This window comes from Coregonus clupeaformis, chromosome 21, assembly GCF_020615455.1.
Source record: "Coregonus clupeaformis isolate EN_2021a chromosome 21, ASM2061545v1, whole genome shotgun sequence".
Taxonomy (NCBI): domain Eukaryota; kingdom Metazoa; phylum Chordata; class Actinopteri; order Salmoniformes; family Salmonidae; genus Coregonus; species Coregonus clupeaformis.
The window spans coordinates 41,672,642-41,694,911 of NC_059212.1; the positions used below are offsets into that span (position 1 = coordinate 41,672,642).

At 42.9% G+C, this 22,270-nt stretch overlaps 1 protein-coding gene across 1 annotated transcript; it reads left to right on the forward strand.

The window, feature by feature from the left end:
- The first annotated feature begins 3,709 nt into the window (after positions 1–3,709).
- LOC121535651 (protein-glutamine gamma-glutamyltransferase K) lies at positions 3,710–21,531 on the forward strand. Its single transcript, XM_041842899.2, is given in 15 exon segments — positions 3,710–3,960; positions 7,576–7,738; positions 7,740–7,854; positions 9,558–9,749; positions 12,653–12,904; positions 14,253–14,371; positions 14,546–14,653; positions 14,953–15,130; positions 16,621–16,759; positions 17,795–17,987; positions 18,322–18,475; positions 18,800–19,084; positions 19,364–19,524; positions 19,814–19,950; positions 20,473–21,531. Coding segments are annotated over 14 exon segments (2,340 nt in total). The 5' UTR covers positions 3,710–3,960; position 7,576; the 3' UTR covers positions 20,618–21,531.
- Positions 21,532–22,270: the final 739 nt, after the last annotated feature.

Here is a 22,270-nt window from a genome sequence, read left to right on the forward strand (position 1 = left end):
ATTAGGATGAAAACGTACAAGTATGTGTTTTCGTTTCAAGCTAGAAGAGACGATAGATAAAATGGCAGTTTTCCTAAACTGGTCTTATAAATAAGAATGTACCAGTGTTTGAGTCTGCGTGTTGCTATCGATGTCCATCCGACAGCATTGTAAAGTTCATAATGGTGAGTTAGACATCTGTGGTTAGTGACAAAACGAAGGATGCATGATATACAGAGTCAAGAGCCTTCAGTGTAGAGCTTGAACATAAATAGTATCACCATAGTCCAACACAGAAAGAAAAGTACAACGAATCAATCCCTTTTGTCGGCAAAGGAAAATAAAGCTTTGTGCCGTTAATAAAACCCAATAAGCAACTTGAGTTTCCTGACAAGGTTCTCTACATGGGTAGTGAAGCTCAAGTTGTCACCTCATCCAAACTCTATGGAATGTCCTTCCAAGGTAGTGACATGGTTTTCAGTGTTTACTATTGGAAAATACCATGCATTTTGATTTTGAGGAATTTAGAACAAGCTCCAACTCGTACAGATTCTGTTAAATGGTGTTAAAGGCTGTTTGAGCTATTGCTTTTGAAAATGCTCAAACAGCTTTTAACCCCATTCAACAGAATCTGTACGAGTTGGAGCTGTTTGAGCTCTTTCAATAGCCAAAGTCAAACTGCTGCCACTAGAGTAGAGAATAATGTCTTCCGCATAAAAATGTACAACAGCTGTCTCAATACGTCAGCAGCATACCACTCTGCATCGCACTACTGGCTTGCCTCTGAAGCTAAGCAGGGTTGGTCCTGGTCGGTCCCTGGATGGGAGACCAGATGCTGCTGGAAGTGGTGTTGGAGGGCTAGTAGGAGGCATTCTTTCCTCTGGTCTAAAAAAAAAAATCCCAATGCGCCAGGGCAGTGATTGGAGACATAGCTCTGTGTAGGGTGCCGTCTTTCAGGTGGGATGTTAAACTGGTGTCCTGATTCTCTGTGGTTGTTAAAGATCCTATGGCACTAAGAGTAGGGGTGTTAACCCTGGTGTCCTGGCTAAATTCCTTAATCTGGCCCTCATACCATCATAGCCACCTAATCATCCCCAGCTTCCAATTGTCTCATTCCTCTCCCATGTAACCATTCCCTAAGGTCATTGCTGTAAATGATAATGTGTTCTTGGTAAAATAAGGGATAGGTAATAAACAATAGAAGACCTAAAATGTATCCTTCAGGCACACCCGAGCAGCTCTATGGTGTACAACAATCTGCCTTAACACACTGGGTTTGATTTGACAGGTAGTTCACAAACCACTCCATAGCATGACCAGTAATCCCGATCTCTGCACAAAGACAGTAAGGTCGACAATGTCAAAAGTCTATGAACACAGATACACAATGTAACTTCTTATCCAGGGCACAGTGGATATTGTTCAAAACCTTAAAGGTTGCTGTCACAGTGCTGTGGCTTGACCTGAAACCTGATTGCATACCACTCAGAATGTTGTTTTCCTGAAGGTAGACCATAAGCTGTTTATTGGCTAGGGACTACTTTTGCCAAAACAGACAATTTAGATATTGGCCGATAGTTGTTCAGTAGAGTGGGATCTCCTCCTTCCAAAAGAGGAAGGACAAATATGCTGATTTCTATAGTTTGTGGATTTCATTCCATTCTAAGGTGAGGTTGAAGATGCATGTTAAGGGGATAGTGATTATGTCTGCAGCCAGTTGTAGTAGGCGGGGGTCTAGATCATCAGGTCCAGGGGATTTTTTTGACATCAATTGCCTTCAGGGCTCTACGCACCTCTGAGACAGAGAAAGGGTGAGAAGGAGAACCTGGAGAAGGAGTAGACAGGGGTATCAGGTCATTTCACAGGGGGCTCATTTTGACATTTAACCCTATCAAATAATATGCCTGCGTCAAGGAAATGCTGATTAAAAGAGTTCAAAATACAGGTTTTCTCAGTTACCACTTGTGAGTCTACCAGCAGTTGTTTAGGAAGTTATGCATCTTTTTTTGCACTCCAAACCTTTCACTATTTGCCAAAATTTGGAGGGATTATTCAGATTATCGGCAGTAGATTTGAGGTAGCGGTCAGCTTTCATCTTTCGGGTCATAGCCACACCCTGATTCCGAAGACGTTTGAGCTGCCGTTGACCACCGAAAAAAACATTTACTTTCCATTCACCTTCAGCTGCAGTAGTAATTATATAACACAGTGTCAATACGGCACATACCAATCGTGACTCTTGACCCTCAGCCTCAATCACAACAATTCTATTTCTAGACTGTGTTAGGTGTACTGTAGTAGGACAAGCATTTTTTATTTATTTTTACATGTGAGTATAAACCTGAGATTTAAAGAATGGGTGGTTTTGTGAGATTTTGTAGGACAAAGGTTCTGCATTTTTCCCTTGCCATTGCTCTCTGGTCATAATAATTGATCGTAAAGGGAATCTATTCAGTGCATCCTGATTATTACCTTCTTCATCACATTCAATCACGTCAACATGATGTTAAACATATTATTTATCACTCTGCAAGGGCAGGTTTAGACAGGATAGGGCAGGCTCTGGTCTCCCACAGCAACCATGGCAGTTTGTCCCTGATGATGGAGTAAAACACAGACCTGCCAGGTCATACTTTCCCCTCCACTGCTACATGACTGGTCTCTGGGATGAGGACGACTCTCTGCCCACTGGGCACAGACGTCAATTTATTGTCTATTCCACGTTGGTTCAATTTAATTTAATTGAAATGGAAGCAATGTTGATTCAACCAGTGGGTGGGAACATAACCGTGAGACTTGGAACTTACATGGTGACAGGTGTTTTCATTTACCTGATGAGTTGAACGTGGGAAGAGTTTTCAGAGAGCACACCTTGGACACAGGTCTTGACAAAAACATACAGTACAGGCTAATAAATTAGATGTGCTCGTGTCATCATGTGTCATTGTTTCTGACTGAATGTAATCCTGAAAGACCAACATTAGTTTTCTTTTCTTTATTTCTATTCTGCTCAAACTCTCGATTTGCCTCAGCTTGACATTTCAGCCCCATGACCAAAAAGGATATTGATCCAGGATATGACCTTCTGAGAGGATTACGATAGGAACTCAGAGGAACTCGTACCACAGATGGGGTCCAGCTTGTGAGGTCATGAGTTATGAAAAAGTGGGGCAGGGGTGTAATGTAAAAGAGAACCGAAAGTCATTAAGGGAGGTTGACAAGGAATGAGACCATACTAACCTTTGTAGGGGGGCGTGTGTGTGTGGCTCACTCTCTGTCTTTACATGCATTAGGAAACAGTGATGAATCATATCCGAATTGTCCAGAGAGAGAGAATGAGAAGGCCTACAGTATTATGTCAAGCAGCCACTCGGGCAGGGGTTAAATTGGGACATGGAGATGCTAAAATATCCCTTGAATTAGTTTAGAATGGACAGTTTACATTCAGCTGCCACTGTATCCAACGGTGATCGACTTGGTTTTATTCTGACCTTGCCTTTGCTCCTATATGATCATCACAGTCCACCCACTGTTGATGATGTCGTTTTTTTTCTTCTTACCACATGCCTTTCTTTTATTCCCACCACTGTATTTCACTGCATTTTCACTCCCTTCCTGCATTGGAAACAATCGCGCCTGCTATTGCGTAACCTGCGGGTTTGCTGTGCTGTGCCTCGATAATCCACACAGGACATCCTGGATAGAGACTACGATGGTTCGTTTGATATAGCCTACTACTGTGCTAACGGTGGCTGGAGCGGCTGGGGTAGGGGGGGCTTGAAGCAGAGGGTGTGTCAAGTCAAATGCCGTTTGCATTCCTAAAGAGCATATAAACCCAGATCTAAGAAGCGTGTATAAGAGACAGAGGAACTGGCAAGAAAAACTGTTAAACCTAATAATAAAAGAACGGAGATCCATTGAAAACTTTAAAACGTAATTCAAACTTTTTTGGTGAATCAAGAAGCCATCACCCAAGACAAAGTAAGGAATTTTTCATTAATTCATTTTTAGATTAGCTATTTATCAAATGCGCGTAGAACTCTTGAGAAATAGTTACACTGTGGTAGGCTACTCATGTGATTAGGTTTTTCACAACTTTCTCGGTCGGGATGCGTTTTGCTGATTTGCGAACCGTTAGATGCGGCACGAGCTAGCATGCCATGTTTGAGTGAGAAGCTCATCAAAGGCAGGCAGAGGAAAGTGCTCATGTAGCCTATTGATCAAGCAAAATACCAGGCACTTAAATGGTAGATAGACAGAGTTATTAGCTCAACCGAGCAATATTACCTTTGGTGGGTAGGTGATGGGTGTTAGGCCTATTGGCTCCAGTGGTACCAGGCTCCTCTGCTCCTAAAATGAGGGATTCCCAATTGCAAACACATGTCCACATAAATATTTCAAATACCATGCTGAAAAAACCTGAAACACATTTTTCTCTCCCTCCTATAAGTTTGTCCTGTTCCCTCACATCATGTTGCCCAGCTAGCACATTTGGTTCTTTGGAAGTTGTGGGAACATACGTTTTTTAAAATTTCCCATTGGTTCTGGGAACCAAGCTATACATTTCCTGGGAACCAAGCTATAAAGGTCTGAGAACTGAAGTGAACATTTTGCCTGTTTTGGTAAAGTACATTTTTAGGTTGCAGGGAGGTTCTGAGCACATTTGAATATGGTTCCTTTAATGTTTTCCTGGGAGATGTTATTTATTTATTTTATTTAAGCTTTATTTAACTCTGCAAGTCAATTAAGAAAAATAAATACTTATTAACAATGACTCCTTAACTCTCCCTGAATGTTTCAATAAGACTTTTAATAACACTGCTAGCTTATAAAGCACAGATTGTTTGCATGATTAATGCCTAAGGAAATTAATTTCCATGTATCCTCAGTTATTTTTTATTGTGACATGGCATCAGATTCAAACAATCTTCTCTTCTCTATCCATGGAATGGTTCCACTGTGCCACCAGGATGGAGCTAGCATGCCATGTTTTTTACGCATACAAAGCTGTTCATTTTTGTCCATTCAAACAGACACCATTTCAAAGGAAACAAGCTCTCATTAGGATCAGGTGTGGCCGATTAGTGGGTGCGGCCAACACACCTGAACACACTTAACAAGATAGAGGAGAGAGAGAGTTTTGTTGATGCTGAGAACGGATTGTATATGTTTTTAAATAACATTCTTAAAACGTTCTCTGAACGTTACTAAAGTTTTCTTGTGGTTTTATGGAATGTTTTCTTAACATTCTCTGAACAATTTGAGAACATGACTTTAAATAGAACTACGAGGAAACCTGTTGGAAACATTATGCTGAAGTATTGAAATTCCCACAGAAGAACGTTGTTTCTTAACGTTCTTGGAACAATTTGAGAACATGACTTTAAATAGAACTACGAGGAAACCTGTTGGAAACATTATGCTGAAGTATTGAAATTCCCACAGAAGAACGTTGTTTCTTAACGTTCTCTGAAAAATTGGAGAACGTTCCTAGAACAATTTTTAGAAAACCTTCTGTTAAAGTAATGAAATAAAGTTCCTTAAATGTGCTGAGAATGTTCCAAAGCCAAGCAACTATACTGCACCATTTCCAGAAAGTTGTGGGAAGGTTCTATGCAAAACAACCAATGAAAAATCATGTGGCATTTTTACCTTTATCCTATGACTTCTGCCATCATTTCACCTCTCATGTGGTCTAATGACCTTTGTTCTCAAACAAGTGGATATATGTTGTATGTTATATGACATTTCATTTGCAAACAAATGCTGATAGTGGGTGTTTTCTACATCAGGCATCAACTTGAGTGACGTTTTATATGTGTGTTGGGGAAGCAGGCTTCAACTCATAGCCTCCCGAGTGGCGCAGTGGTCTAAGGCCGGCCGCGACCGGGAGACCCATGGGGCAGCGCACAATTGGCCCAGCGTCGTCCAGGGGAGGGAATGGCCGGCAGGGGTGTAGCTCACTTGGTAGAGCATTGTGGGTTGTGGGTTTGATTCCCACGGGGGGCCAGTATGACAAAAAAAGAATGTATGCACTCACTAACTGTAAGTCGCTCTGGATAAGAGCATCTGCTAAATGAGTAAAATGTAATAGTATTTGGGTGTTGTTGTTGGGAAAGTGCATTGAATTGCATTCCAACCGTGCTAGCAAGGTGCTAACTGCCAAAACAAACCCACTGTGTGGGAGGGAAACAGGGAGCGGGGCAGGGGCCATGGAAACATTGGGGAGTGGTGCTAGAGAGGGAGAGGTTTTGGGTGGGGACCCGAGGGAGAGGTTTTGGGTGGGGACCAATGTTGCAATCAATATTTGCATTTGTCATCATTGCTACATAGCAATTCTTAGGACATTTGGATGACTGTAAGGGAGGGGAACATTATTGGACCAGCATATGGACTGAGGAGTTTCGAAATCAGCTACTCACACAGGCATGCATTTAGCACACACACACGCGTACAAACACACACACACACACACACACACACACAGTGTTATAGTTACTAAGCCCACCATGACCACACACCCCTCTTCTACACCCGCTCGCTGTTCTCTCTACTCCCTCTGAACTTCTCCCTATGTTCTCTCTGTTTTGCTCTCTTAGCAGTCTTAATTATCAAAAGGTTAGTGAAACTTTTTCACTAGCCTCTACACGCATCAAAGTGGCTTTTATGTTTAGACACAGCCGATAAAGTACAGATGGAGACCATGGTTGGAAACTCCTCTTGGTCTTCTTTGAACATGCCTCATGCTCCTCTTGTTTTTAACTCACCTGACCTCTGACATTTGACATTGAACCCCCATTATTTTTAGAGTTGAAGCCTGAACTCTGAAGTTGTAGCCTGGATCCTCTCAGAATCATAGTCTCATGGTTCCCCTAACCTTTCAGTTATATGAATGGCGGTCTAAACAGATGAACTAAACTAGATGTAACTGGGATTAATTAAATGCTCTGCGTTGTCATGACAATATGATTATTGTTTCCCATCATATCTAGAGATTACACACACATACATCTGTGGCTAGGTGGGGCTGTAGGGTCCGGTATCAATCAGTGAGTCAAGAGGTATGTTAGGATGTTTGGGGAATTTGGGGAGTGTGTCTGACCTGGGACAAAATGCTAACTACCCCAGCATGCTTTGGGAAAGGCAGACTGTTGTAAAGAGTGTGAGTCATGAATGTGGTAATTGTGGGAAAAGATTAAAAAGAAAACAAGCTGGTTTCAGGAATGGAGGGAGGAAAAGAGCGGTAGAAAATATGTAAGCGGAGAGAACATGCAGAAGAGAGGTTTACATTGGGGGAATAGCGGTTGAAGTATAGGAATAGTAATGTTACTATCGTTCTCAGTGGAGTATTGTGCAGTGTTGTCCAAGTAATATGTGTGCACTTAACCTCTCTAACATTGAATTGTTTACATACTTTTGTATCTTCATTTGATGTTATTTTATAGATTTTCTCAATCAATTGCTCTTGTTTTCTATCCTTTCATTTCTTGAACTCTGCAATCTCCAATATGACTACTATTTATCTCTGTCTGTATCACCAATCTAACAGTCTCATAATCTCATCTTTAACTTTACCTTCTGTATCACCCCTCTCAGAATGCCAGGAGCCCGATTGACTGTGAGTGGTTCTGATGTGGGCCGTTTCCATGGCGTCGCCCCGACCACAGTGCAGGTAACCAACCAGAAGGAGGCGGAATCTAATTCTAAGGAGCAGGGTGGCTGTCGCCGTTGGTTTCAGAAGATGTGCCCCTGCTGCTGTCGACGCCCAGAGCAGCTCGTATGACATCACAGACACAGTCGTCACAGACGACGGGGTGAAACCGGCCACGCTCCCCGAGCCCCCTCAGCCCCACACTGGAGACAACGAGCTGGAAGGTAGGTTACATGAAGCAACAGCATCGTTCATAATAGTAACACCATAGGAAAAAATCCCGCTTGGCGTTTTTACTATTTTGTTGCATTACAACCTGTAATTTAAATGGATTTTATTTGGATTTCATGTAATGGACATACACAAAATAGTCCAAATTGGTGAAGTGAAATGAAAAAAATAACTTCTTTCAAAAAATTCTAAAACATAAATAACGGAAAAGTGGTGCATGCATATGTATTCACCCCCTTTGCTATGAAGCCCCTAAATAAGATCTGGAGCTACCAATTACCTTCAGAAGTCACATAATTAGTTAAATAAAGTCCACCTGTGTGCAATCTAAGTGTCACATGATCTGTCACATGATCTCAGTATATATACACCTGTTCTGAAAGGCCCCAGAGTCTGCAACACCACTAAGCAAGGGGCACCACCAAGCAAGTGGCACCATGAAGACCAAGGAGCTCTCCAAACAGGTCAGGGACAAAGTTGTGGAGAAGTACAGATCAGGGTTGGGTTATAAAAAAATATCAGAAACTTTGAACATCCCACAGAGCACCATTAAATCCATTATTAAAAAATGGAAAGAATATGGCACCACAACAAACCTGCCAAGAGAGGGCCGCCCACCAAAACTCACGGACCAGGCAAGGAGGGCATTAATCAGAGAGGCAAAAAAGAGACCAAAGATAACCCTGAGGGAGCTGCAAAGCTCCACAGCGGAGATTGGAGTATCTGTCCATAGGACCACTTTAAGCCTTACACTCCACAGAGCTGGGCTTTACGGAAGAGTGGCCAGAAAAAAGCCATTGCTTAAAGAAAAAATAAGCAAACATGTTTGGTGTTCGCCAAAAGTCATGTGGGAGACTCCACAAAAATATGGAAGAAGGTACTGTGGTCAGATGAAAGTAAAATTGAGCTTTTTGGCCATCAAGGAAAACGCTATGTCTGGCGCAAACCCAACACCTCTCATCACCCCGAGAACACCATCCCCACAGTGAAGCATGGTGGTGGCAGCATCATGCTGTGGGGATGTTTTTCATCGGCAGGGACTGGGAAACTGGTCAGAATTGAAGGACTGATGGATGGCGCTAAATACAGGGAAATTCTTGAGGGAAACCTGTTTCAGTCTTCCAGAGATTTGAGACTGGGACGGAGGTTCACCTTCCAGCAGGACAATGACCCTAAGCATACTGCTAAAGCAACATTTGAGTGGTTTAAGGGGAAACAGTTAAATGTCTTGGAATGGCCTAGTCAAAGCCCAGACCTCAATCCAATTGATACACCAGCAGAACCCATCCAACTTGAAGGAGCTGGAGCAGTTTTGCCTTGAAGAATGGGCAAAAATCCCAGTGGCTAGATGTGCCAAGCTTATAGAGACATACCCCAAGAGACTTGCAGCTGTAATTGCTGCAAAAGGTGGTTCTACAAAGTATTGACTTTGGGGGGGTGAATAGTTATGCACGCTCAAGTTTTCTGTTTTCTTGTCATATTTCTTGTTTGTTTCACAATAAAAAATATTTTGCATCTTCAAAGTGGTAGGCATGTTGTGTAAATCAGGCATGCCAAAAAAAACATTTTAATTGCAGGTTGTAAGGCAACAAAATAGGAAAATGCCAAGGGGGGTGAATACTTTCGCAAGCCACTGTATAAGCAGTAAGCGCTGACCATTGCATTAACTTTTTTAATCTCTCTCTCTCTCTCTCAGAGCTGATGTTGTCAGTGCGCTCGGTGGATCTACTGAGCTCTAAGACGGGTCAGAACCGCCTGGAGCATCACACCAACCTTTATCATGGCAATGAGCTCATCATCCGACGTGGCCAGACGTTCCAGATAGAACTGGACCTGTCGCGACCTTTCAACTCCAATACAGACAAACTCCACCTGGACCTCAAGACAGGTCAGTTTCACTTTGAGGGCTCTCACAAAAAGGCTATTTTGTTATCCTTGGTACAGTACAGTATGTCCTTTACATAAAGCAGCACATAATATAATATAGAGTTGTAGGACGTGTCCAGCTGTTTCCTGGCTCCCCAGACACAGGAAGGGAACACAGGGAGCTGTGACATGAAAATTGTTCACATTATTTACACTGCTTAAGACATACAGTAAGCTCCAAAAGTATTTGGACAGTGCGTTTTTTTTTCTTTGTTTTGGCTCTGTACTCCAGCACTTTGAATTTGAAATGATACAATGTGCAGCCTGACAGCTTTAATTTGAGGGTATTTTCAGCCATATCAGGTGAACCGTTTAGAAATTACAGCAATCCTGAATGAATCCTGAATAATTATGAGTTAGAGAGTTACAGATGCACAAATATCATACCCCCCCAAAAAATGCTAACCTCCCCTGTTATTGTAGTGGTGAGAGGTTAGCATGTCTTGGGGGTATGATATTTGTGCATCTGTAACTGTCTCACTCATCATTCTTCACGATTCATTCAGGATGATCTGCTAGCAGAGTCCCTGCTGGTATTTATAACTTTGGTAGTATATTATGGCTAAAGCACTCAGGTAATGCCATTACTTTTACTCCACCACATATTGCTGTTTTGATGGGGCCAGGAGTATTTCCTGACCTTGTGAGCTGACCAGGAATAACTCCTTTTCTTTCATTCCAACTGCTGCAGAGGTGAAGGGTCAAAACCCTATTACTCAGGCCCTATATATAGCCCAGTTTCCTATCAGTCATATTGGCAGGAAAAAAAACATATCTTCTTTAATTCACTTTCACAACTATGATTCATTCTAAGAAGAGGAAATAATATGATAGGAAAGTAGGATGCTCTCTAGTTGTTGCCTTGAATGGCTTCCTGAGTGTGTCTGACAAAACCTTGGTGGTCTGGAAGAGAACAGGGTCTCCTGCACACTATGTATACTTGCAAAGTGAGAAATGCAATTTTTCCGTCAGAAGGAATCAAAACTATGGAGACTAATAAGGATTCAGCGGCTGGCCTTACTAACAATGCTAGGACAGAGACAGTTTGGATAGATTTCCTCTCAACAAGCGCAGAGAGAGAGAGAGAGAGAGAGAGAGAGAGAGAGAGAGAGAGAGAGAGAGAGAGAGAGAGAGAGAGAGAGAGAGAGAGAGAGAGAGAGAGAGAGAGAGAGAGAGAGAGAGAGAGAGAGAGAGAGAGAGAGAGAGAGAGAGAGAGAGAGAGAGAGAGAGAGAGAGAGAGAGAGAGAGAGAGAGAGAGAGAGAGAGAGAGAGAGAGAGAGAGAGAGAGAGAGAGAGAGAGAGAGAGAGAGAGAGAGAGAGAGAGAGAGAGAGAGAGAGAGAGAGAGAGAGAGCAAAACAGCAGCCTAGAGATTTTAATAGGCCTACGTACACAGGCACACATACTTGTTCTGTGTCTATGCTCTCAGTGGAGTTTTCACAGTACTACACTGTGTTTACCTCATCTGAACTGAACTGCATGACAGTGACACACTAGTGGTTTACACTTGGTTTGTCACTCTCTGGGACAGCAGACTATGAATTACAGTGATGTGGAGACTGTGGTTTTCTCACTTTACTGCATACCAGACTACACATTGCCAGTAAAACAGACCACTGTCATTCCACTATCTTACCTTATTTAGTCTCTTCAATTCAATTCAAGTGTTTCACTGGTTTGCAGAGCTTTCTCTTGCTCTTTCACACATGCAAGAACAGGCAAGAAAGAACAGGCAAGCAAGCACACGTAAACACACTCATTCACTCTGTATAAATAGTCAGCATTGGCATTTGCCAAGTGGAGTGTGATGGTATTGGAATTGCCATCCCCATGGTTACGTGAGGAATGTGATTTCCTGCCAGTCAAGTGCAGCTGGTAAGGGTGTGTGCATGTGTATGCGCATTTGTATAAAATATCAGTATATTTTACTGTATGCACATTTAAATGTTGGTTTAGTGTGGTCCTTTTGTGAGTGAAGAGTGAGCCCTTTGACATATTCAGGAAAGGTATGAATGCAATGTGGGTTGGCACAGTTTCCATCAGAGGTAAGAGAACAATCAATCTTCATTGTTATCTGGGGTGGGTTCCTAAATTCAATCTGGAGTGCCAGAGTGCGCTCAGAGTGCGCTCTGGGCGTTCGTAAATTCAGAGCATTGACAGATTGTCCATTTGTAAATTCAGAGCGTTTCGCTCTCAGGTGCGTTCAGAGCCAACACTGGATGCTCTGGCCGAGGAGTAGGGTTGAACCGAGCGTTCTGACCTCACAACAGTAGTCAAGCACCCACCCAAGCTAACTGACATTGGCTAGCTTGCTAGCTACTTCCAGACAAAAATGAGAGAACACCTCACTCTGACCATTTTACTCACCCTAGCAGAGCTGGTTAGGCTGTTTTCATGTTATCCAGAGCGTTGGTGACTGTAACTGTGCTGTTGGCAACAATTTAATTACGCTTTTGTGCTGACGTTTACCGACACCGGCCATATTCAACGGGTGTTAATCATTAGTAAATTCATCAGTTATTCTGCGCTCTGGCACACTCAGACGAGAGTGCTCTGAAATCGTAGGAGACCTCCAGAGTGAATTTATGAACACACCCCTGTACATTGCATAGTTTGTTGAGGTGGGTTTCAGGCATCACTACACTGTTATTATACCGAGATTACACTGTTATTAAACTGTTATTAAACTGTTATTAAACTGTTATTAAACTGTTATTAAACTGTTATTAAACTGTTATTAAACTGTTATTAAACTGTATTAAACTGTTATTACACTGTTATTACACTGCTTAAATCAACCTGAAGCTTTGTTTTACTACCCTGATAACCATAAATGTAAACTAATCGTTTATTAATTTGTCTGACAGGACCCCTCCCCATGGTGTCTAAGGGCACGCACATCATAATTCAATTGGTGGAGGAGCTGGCGGATGACAGCTGGGAGGCCAAGATCATGAAGCAGAACGGCAACAGGATCAAGCTGTCCGTCAACTCGCATCCCAAAGCCGTGATTGGCCAGTACAAGCTAACCGTGATGGTGCAGTGCCCTAAGCGGGAGGCGGCCATCACACACGACCCCAGCAAAAACGTTGTCATGCTGTTCAACCCCTGGTGTGAAGGTAAGGATGAGTGGAATGTTGTGGGACAGCAGAAGGTAGAGAGAAAAAGAGAGAGAGACAAAAGTTGCACTTGGATTATCTCGCCTGGCAAACTGGGTGGGCGGGATTTGCATGTTTAGGACCATTGCCACTGACGTGCCAACCCCGCCCACCCATGCTCACCTAAAGTGTGAAACAAGTGGGGCAAACAAAGATATTGCATTGAATCACAATTCAGCTTCGATGCTGTATATAGGTGTAATGTTTCAATGTTGTTATTCCATTGCAATAGGAACAGACCTCTAGCCCAATTCAAACACCAGGGCCAAGTGTTACAGAGCAGACACAGAGGAGGCTGGTTCTGGGACTACAATTTATCCTCTTGGTCTCTCAGAACAGCACTAATGTAAATGTGCACATAGGGGGACACGTAGCTCACTGCCCAATAACGTCCTGCTATCCATCACAAAAAAGGTCACTGCTTGACCCATTGGGACCCAGAATGTTTTCTTCATTCTCTGGCTGCGCGTCAAGACCACACATCCATTTGCTTGGGACTCTGGTCTTTCCAATTGACGTTGGCATGCTTTACCGTATACTGTCTCTAACTGTTCAATCACAACCTGTATTTTGAGGTCTCTGGAGTTAAAACACTTTCAGGATGTGCGTTTTGATTCATTAAAACTATGGATGTACATGCACATCCTTGGTAAAATGAAAATAAATTGAAACTGGTTATATTGATTTAAATATGCTTTGTTTAATCTGATTAAGACATATGTTCTGCCTTATGGAAAGCGCTGTGTTTGAATAGCGCTATCTGTCTTTAATTGCATGGTTTGGCAGGTAGCCCAATCTATCCTTTCCTGTCATAAAAGTTGACAGTCCACAATTACTGTACAACAGCTGGTAATCTTCTCTCTCTCTCTCTCTCTCTCTCTCTCTCTCTCTCTCTCTCTCTCTCTCTCTCTCTCTCTCATGCTCTCTCTCTCTCATTCTCTCTCTCATGCTCTCTCTCTCTCATGCTCTCTCTCTCTCTCTCTCTCTCTCTCTCATTCTCTCTGAGCACTTGTTGAGATGAAATGTATACAATGCAGCCCTTTTCCTCTAAATGAGCCGGCCCCTCTGTGAGCTCCAGACATTGTGCTAGTAACAGTTAACCCTCTCCTGGCTACACTGACTCTCCCTGGTGTTTATCGAAATAGTAATTTAGTAAGACAGATATGACGAGAATGTGGACTGTGAATGAGAGAACATTTAAGAAATGTCACACAAATACGTACACATTTCACCTGTAACTTCAGCAGTGAATAAATGATAAATGTATACCTAATCTTTGTCCCCTGGTTCGCTCTCTCTCTCTCCTTAGATGACACAGTGTACATGGATGACGAAGAGGAGAAGAAGGAGTATGTGCTGAATGACACAGGAAGACTCTACTACGGTACAGAGACACAGATTGGAGCTCGCACATGGAACTATGGACAGGTATTAGACAGGGAGGAAATCAAGTGTGGTTGCGATGAAATCTTTCTGCAAATTCCAGTGATTTTGCAAACCCCGGTCATTTAAGATGCAGCCTCTGTTTATTCATTGTTTTGACCGCCGTCCTCTCTTCCATCTCACCCTGTCTGTCTGTTTCCTCCTGTTTGTGCTGTCCAGTTCCTTGAGGGGATGCTGGAGGCCTGTCTCTATGTGCTGGAGAAGTGTGAGATCCCGCCGTCTGGTAGAGGAGACTCTGTGAACGTGGTCAGAGTCATATCTGCCATGGTGAGTTACCGGTCAACTTATATGACATTCAGTAGTGAACGTACAACATATTTCTCATACTCCACATACTTTTCAATGTATTTATACCTGTAATATCATGTGTCATATCTTCTTTATGAACGATTGATCTGAATTATGCTGAGGTATGCTGATGTCAATTTCATTACCATCACTGTATTATTGTAAAAAATATTGTGTTCTCAATAACCTATCTGGTTAAATAAACCACCTGCTATACTTTATCCTACTGTAATCAAAATGGACTCTTTCTAATTCGCTCTCTCCCTTCGTGGCGTCAGATCAACTCCCCAGATGACAATGGGGTCCTGGCAGGAAACTGGTCAGGGAACTATGTAGGAGGAGTTTCCCCTACAGCCTGGAGTGGCAGTGCGGACATCCTGATGCAATACCACAAGGAGGGAGGCCAGCCTGTCAAATACGGACAGTGCTGGGTCTTCTCTGGCGTTACCACCACAGGTGTGTGTGTGTGTGTGTGTGTGTGTGTGTGTGTGTGTGTGTGTGTGTGTGTGTGTGCATACTAGTTTCTGCACATGTGTGTTTTGCATACCTAGACACAGTGGCAATATCATGATCCATCACGTCCTCTTATGTGTCTGGTGTCTTATCATGCTTTTCTCATTCGTTTCTGTCTGTAACAGAACACCATTCGTAGTGACAGGTCAGGGTGACCCTCACCCGGTAGCTGACCACAGAGCAACACAGCAGTGCCTCTGATAATGGCCCCATACTTCATATCTACCCAACATTCCCCGTCCACATTCCTCTCATACCTACCACTTTTGTCACAGACACACAGGCCCGTATGTTGTAGTGATGCCCGGGTTGACTCATAACCCGCAGTCCCCGTGGTTATATCCGCAGGCGGGTTTAGGGTCATTAAATATTGTGTGGATGAAGGGTGGTTGGGTTTAATAAAGAGAAAGCAATACCTTAAAAAATCCATAAATATATAATTATTGTGCAATTTCTATCTATAGGCTACATTGAGGTTTTTCTTTCATGATTTTAGGCTATATGGCATGAGTGTATAAGCCTAAGCTTTAGGGCCTATAACTGGACACTCTCCAAATAGCCTACATGCTAATCACCAAATGCTTTTGGGAACGGGCAGAAAAAGTATTTGGGCCTGAGCTACAGACGCTATATCGGTCCGCTAATACAGGACTAGTAAAGGCTCAGTGCACTACATTTCAACACTTTTTTATATTATTTATTAAGACTTTATTTTTTATTCTGATTTTTCAGGGGGTGCTGCAGCACCCTCAGCACCCCTACTTCCCGTCCACGGTCCCTAAACATCTTTGCTCCGCAAAAGAAACAGAGATGACAGAGAGAACTTTACCGATGTCAACTAGATTGAAGCATTAATTCTATCAATTTATGACATTATCCTGGTAACCAAGGGTTTATTTAGTCTTCCAGGGCAACATACAGCCTATTGACAGAAGAGAATCTGCATGTATCTAATTATTATAGACAAGTTGACTAACAAATAGCCTTCCAAAATGTCAGAAAGTATAAGCAGAAACATATCTAAATCAGGCGGGGGAAGAAATCCTGCACTCCCTGTCAGAAAATAGTTCCGCCGTCTCTGACTGTAGCCTTTTTCTATATTAGCAGGTTAGGGTCGGGTGGAGGCCTCAGATTTTCACTTTATCACATATATTCGGGCGGTTGCGGATGGGTTATTAACAATTGCGGGCGGGTTTGGGTGAACAAAGAGTTGACCCACGCACCATTAATGTGTTGGCCAATGTTGGGCCTTGCAAGGCTGTGTGATGTCTCCTGTTTGCTTGCTTTTCATATCTGTGCAAATTTTGTTCATCCCTGGCTTTGTTTTTGCTCAATCTATGGTTACTTGACTTATCATACACTCTTATTTAACCTGGTCTCACTCTCTCACTCCCCCCCACTCCCCACCCACCCTCCTTCTCTCCATCTCTCAGTGCTCAGGTGTCTGGGTATACCGTGTCGTAGTGTAACAAACTTCCAGTCCGCCCACGACACAGACGTCTCACTTACCACAGACGTGTATTTTGATGAGAATATGGAGCCGTTGGACCACCTCAACTCTGACTCTGTTTGGTGAGTTATCATCCACTTTAAGTAGGGCCCGGTTTTTCCTGGTCAAGTCAAGTGCATCTAACCTGCCACAGGTTAAGAGTTCTCCACTTCAATCCAGGCCACATGAGTGTATATTTGGCTTTGCTCTAAATACACAGAAATGCCTTGCCACAAATCATACTCTATAAAAGAAACACCAGGCTTGAGTTATAGAAATAAACGTCTTCGGTAAAACTCAAATCCAATTGTATTTGTCACATGCGCCGAATACAACAGGTGTAGATCTTACTGTGAAATGCTTACTTACAAGCCCTTAAACGACAATGCAGAATTTTTTTAAAAGTAAGTAAGAAAATATTTGCTTTAAAAAAAATACAAAATAAACTAAAGTAAGAAAAAGAAGTACCACAATAAAATTACAATAACGTGGCTATAAACAGGAGGTACCGGTACCGAGTCAATGTGCGGAGGTACAGGTTAGTCTAGGTAATTGAGGTAATATGTACATGTAGGTAGGGGTAAAGTGACTATGCATAGGGTGGTCCTCTGTAGCTCAATTGGTAGAGCATGGTGCTTGTAACGCCAAGGTAGTGGGTTCAATCCCCGGGACCACCCATACGTAAAAATGTATGCACACATGACTGTAAGTCGCTTTGGATAAAAGCGTCTGCTAAATGGCATATTATATTATAATAAACAGCGAGTAGCAGCAGCATAAAAAAAGGGGATCAATGCAAATAGTCCGGGTAGCCATTTGATTAACTGTTTAGCAGTCTTATGGCTTAGGGGTAGAAGCTGTTAAGGAGCCTTTTGGACCTAGACTTGGCGCTCTGGTACCGCTTGCCGTGCGGCAGCCGGGTGAACAGTCTATGACTAGGGTGGCAGGAGTCTTTGACCATTTTTAGGGCCTTCCTCTGACACCGCCTGGCATAGACGTCCTGGATGGCAAGAAGCTTGGCCCCAGTGATGTACTGGGCCATACGCACTACCCTCTGTAGCGCCTTGCGGTCAGATACTCCTAACTATGTAATCCCAACAACCCCCTTCTCTGTGTAGGAACTTCCATGTATGGAACGACTGTTGGATGTCCAGGCCAGACCTTCCTTCTGGTATGGGTGGCTGGCAGGCGCTAGACTCCACCCCCCAGGAGACCAGCCAGGGGACCTTCCGCTGTGGCCCCGCCTCTGTCACCGCCATCCGCACTGGCCAGGTCTACCACAAATATGACACGCCCTTCATCTTCGCTGAGGTGAGCTCTATGGGTAGGAGATGGTTGAAGATCTATGATCAGTTGTGAATAGTAATAATAAAATATGCCATTTAGCAGATGCTTTTATCCAAAGCGACTTAGAGTCATGCGTGGCCCTGGGAATCGAACCCACAATTCTGCCGTTGCAAGCACCATGATCTACCAATTGAGCCATACTTCATCTCACCCATCACAGATCTCAAATTAGAGAATAAATGGCAAAACTGACATTGGATTACTTCCTATCTTTTATCAAATATCACACTCTTTCCCTGTTTCTCCATTAATGAATGGTGCTGATCCTGCCTGTCTGTCTCTGTGTGTGTCTCCTCAGGTGAACAGTGATAAGATCTACTGGCAGAGGAACCTGGATGGTACCTTCACTCAGATCCACAGTGAGAAGAAGGCTGTGGGACACTTCATCAGCACCAAAGCTGTGGGCTCTGATGAACGTGCTGACATCACACACCTGTACAAACACACCGAAGGTACAGTGATGTCATCATACACTTCAGTACACTGTCAGAGGGTCGCTTGGTAACCGTATACACATGGAATAACACTCAGGTTGTAATGGTGACATCACTCACCTGTAAAGACAAGATCATCCGAGATCAGGCTATGAGGAAGGTGCCACACGGTCGAAAACAACAACCATACCCCTATGCACCTGCAATGAACAGCATTTTCTATACAGACATCAGGGATAGTCAGATAATCACACTCTGTCGTTACCTGGGCTAATTAGGTTTTTGATTGAAATTAGCACACACAACCAATAATCACCCCTCTCTGCTCCCCCCACCAACCAGAATCAGAGGAGGAGCGCATCGCTGTGGAGACGGCCAGTCGCTATGGCACCAGGCCTGATGTGTACTCCACGCCGATGGCGGAGGACGTGAGCGTGGAGGTGAAGATGGAGGGGGAGGGGCCTCGTATGGGGGAAGATGCCCAGCTGACCATCGTGGTGACCAACCTGAGCTCCCAGCCGCGCAGGACCACACTCCACAGCCAGGTGGCCGTCATGTACTACACCGGGGTGCTGAAGGGAATCGTCCAAAAGGACAAACTACCTGTGGAACTCATGCCCAATGAAGGTGAGTTAGCAAGTGGAATAGGTGGAGGATGTTGCCCCTCACTGCTACAGGGTCAGATAATTGTAATACTCCTAATTGTTAGGCTTGGAGTAATCTGATCCTAGATCTGTGGTTTAGAGCAACTTCTATCTCAAGCCATGCCCTGCTAGCACCTTTTCAGCTCAGTAACAATATTATCTCCACTCTGCATTTGCTGTTACCACATGTGTATCCTCGATCCTCTCATCTGACCCCTGTACTGTAGAATGTGTAATAATCTCTCTGTCTCTTCCTCCTCAGTGAAGACCATGCAGTGGGTCCTACCCTACCAGAGCTACCAGAACCAGCTGGTGGACCAGGCTGCTCTGATGCTGACTCTGTCTGGACGGGTCTCTGAGACCCAGCAGGTCCTGGCCACTCAGAACAACTTCAGGCTCCGCACACCTGACCTCAACATCGAGGTAAGATGCAACTTATCTTTAGCACAACCTGTTACTGGATTCCTGTAAGGTTCAAATTTGAATTTTAAAAGTTGTATTTGAGCAGCAGTACTGTATACAGTATGCTGGTTATGTTCACTTCTCTCATAATATTTTTTTCCTCAGCCTCTATTTAAATACCAAACCAAATGCAATGCCATAGAAATTAAGTAGTACAGATGTCTGCGGCCATGGCACAGATTGCATACAGATGTCATTGCACAGATAAACAGTAGCACTGTAAAGTATGATGTTGTGTTTGTTTCCTCAGCCTGTAGGGAACGCGGTGGTGGGTAAGGAGATGGCAGCCAAGATCACGTTCACCAACCCTCTGCCACATAAACTGAGGGGTGTTGTGTTCAGGGTGGAGGGATTGGGCCTGCAGAAGGTCCACAAGGTGGTTGTGGGGTAAGACCATGTAATTAAGAATTAGAAAACAAGTAATTTAGAATATTAATATTAGTAATTTCACAGGATCTCTATGGGCAAGACCCTTTAACCATCTCAATGTACATATGTAGGATCTTAATTTGAGCAAGTATGCTGCAGCAGGAAAATTATCCTTGAGCAACAGGAAATGTGAATTATTATGTGGATTATAATTAATGAACATTTTTGTAGGGTTTGATAACTTTTTTGTTAGGGCAAATCAAGTCTGAAATGTCTAAGTGGAAATGTACAACTTTAGAAGCCTTTTTAAAACTCAAATAAACTAAGTTTGCATTTCCTGAAACAAAAGTGATCAGATTAAGATCCTATATCTGTATTAGCCTATTCTCTCTCTCTCTCTCTGTACCTCCATCGCCTTTTCTCTGTCAATTACGCTCACCATCTATATCTGTCTCTGTATTGTACTTATAAAATGTTTCCACTCTTTGTCCCTCTTCTAAGTAATGTTAACCCTCCTTTCTCTCTGTCTCTCTCTCTCAGTGATGTTGGAAGCCACTCCACGGTGACTCTGACAGAACACTTCATCCCTACCCAGGCTGGGCCCAGGAAGCTGGTAGCGGCTCTGGACTGTAAACAGCTAACACAGGTGCACGGCGTCGCTGACATCCACGTCCAGAACCAATGAGAGGGAGCCTGCAGCTCTCTCCTGTCCACTTACCTGGCCTTTCATTCAAGTCTCATCAAAGAAAATGGGAAACCTTTTATTCAGTTCTCCCATGACTTGAATATAAGGATTGTTTGATATATTTGATATTTCATGCTGACATGTAATGATGGAAATATCCTGATCTTTGGATGAAGTTGTAAACTATTGTTAACCAGCGCTAATGTTTTTGACACTCACGTAATATCCTAGTTACCAGTGTGCCTTGCTCTGAAATGGATTTGTTGTTACTGTAAGGGCTGTCCACACCTATAAAGAAGAAACATCAAACTATTGTTAGGGCATTGAAATGGTTTGTGAAAAATCCTGTGGTAAATGTAATTATCTAGCTGCACATGATCTAATATTACTGTATTTTTGAACAAACGATGTCATAGTGCTGTCATAAAAACATTTTATAAATGCACAGTATATAAGCATTATAGTACAATTGTTAGTGTTCAAGTATGTATTGTATCAACATGTTAGACAATGTATGTAGCATAACATGTCGGTCAAATTGCATCTTACAGGGCTTATATGAAGGTGAAGCACTAGTTAGATTTTATGAGGGTTATACCTAAAAAGGTCCTTCTAAATGTGTGTTTATGTTTGTGAAAAAACGAGTCAGTGTTATGGCCCATTCATTGGTCATTGTGGTTCCTTGCCGTAAAGTGCTCTTATGAAACAAACAGTCAGCTCCTGAGCATTAAGCCTTTGTTGACCTTGCTCTGCTCTCCTAGTGTTAATGAGTTTGTTTTTTATATACCCCTGCACATAAAATACAAGGAAGGAAACTATTTTAAAGAGTTACATTTTTATTGTATTAATTTATCAATATACATTTTTTTTTTTCTATTGTCAATATATTTGCTAATAAAACAACTACAGAGTGATGATGTTCCCTGTTGAGTTATGTGCGTGACTCCCTGGAAGACAAGCCCCCGACTGGCTGGAAAGGTGTGAGGAGATCAGAAAAATGGCATCATTCACAGCAGTAACTACATACTTGTAGAAGCTGAACGTTCCATCTGCAGCCAAGTCTCTTTGTTTAATCCAGAATTCTTGGCTTATGCATTAACCTGTTATTATCAACGTAAATTGTATAGCTTCAGGCAAAGGTGTGTCTTGCACACTTTATCCTGTGGAAATGGAACATTTCATGCATCTAATTGAATCTCTACAGTGCATTTACAGTTGATATGAATGGGATCCATGTGGCTCATTCTCACGCCCCTTATTGGACTCCAGCATGCAAAAGCAGTGGTGCAGTGCAAGGAATTTAGCGGAAACACCCCAAACCTCCTGCACAGAACAGTACCTTAGGTAGCAAAATGCTGACCTCTAGTGGTCATGTTAAGAAATATATTATATTACCATGCATTTCAATCTCACAGAGCAGTCATAGTAGCAAGATCCTTAGCTTAGGTTCTGGAGAGCACAAATCTACTAACTATATACTTCCCCCTTTTTTAAATAAGCCAAAATGAGGTGCATAGCAATTACCAAAAAAAAGACATCAAGCAATCATCAATTAATCAATCAGATGGTTGAATACCCTCATCATCGACATGGAGAAACACAGAGACAGACGCCTGACAGCGGACAGATCAATGACGAGATCAGAGACAAGCA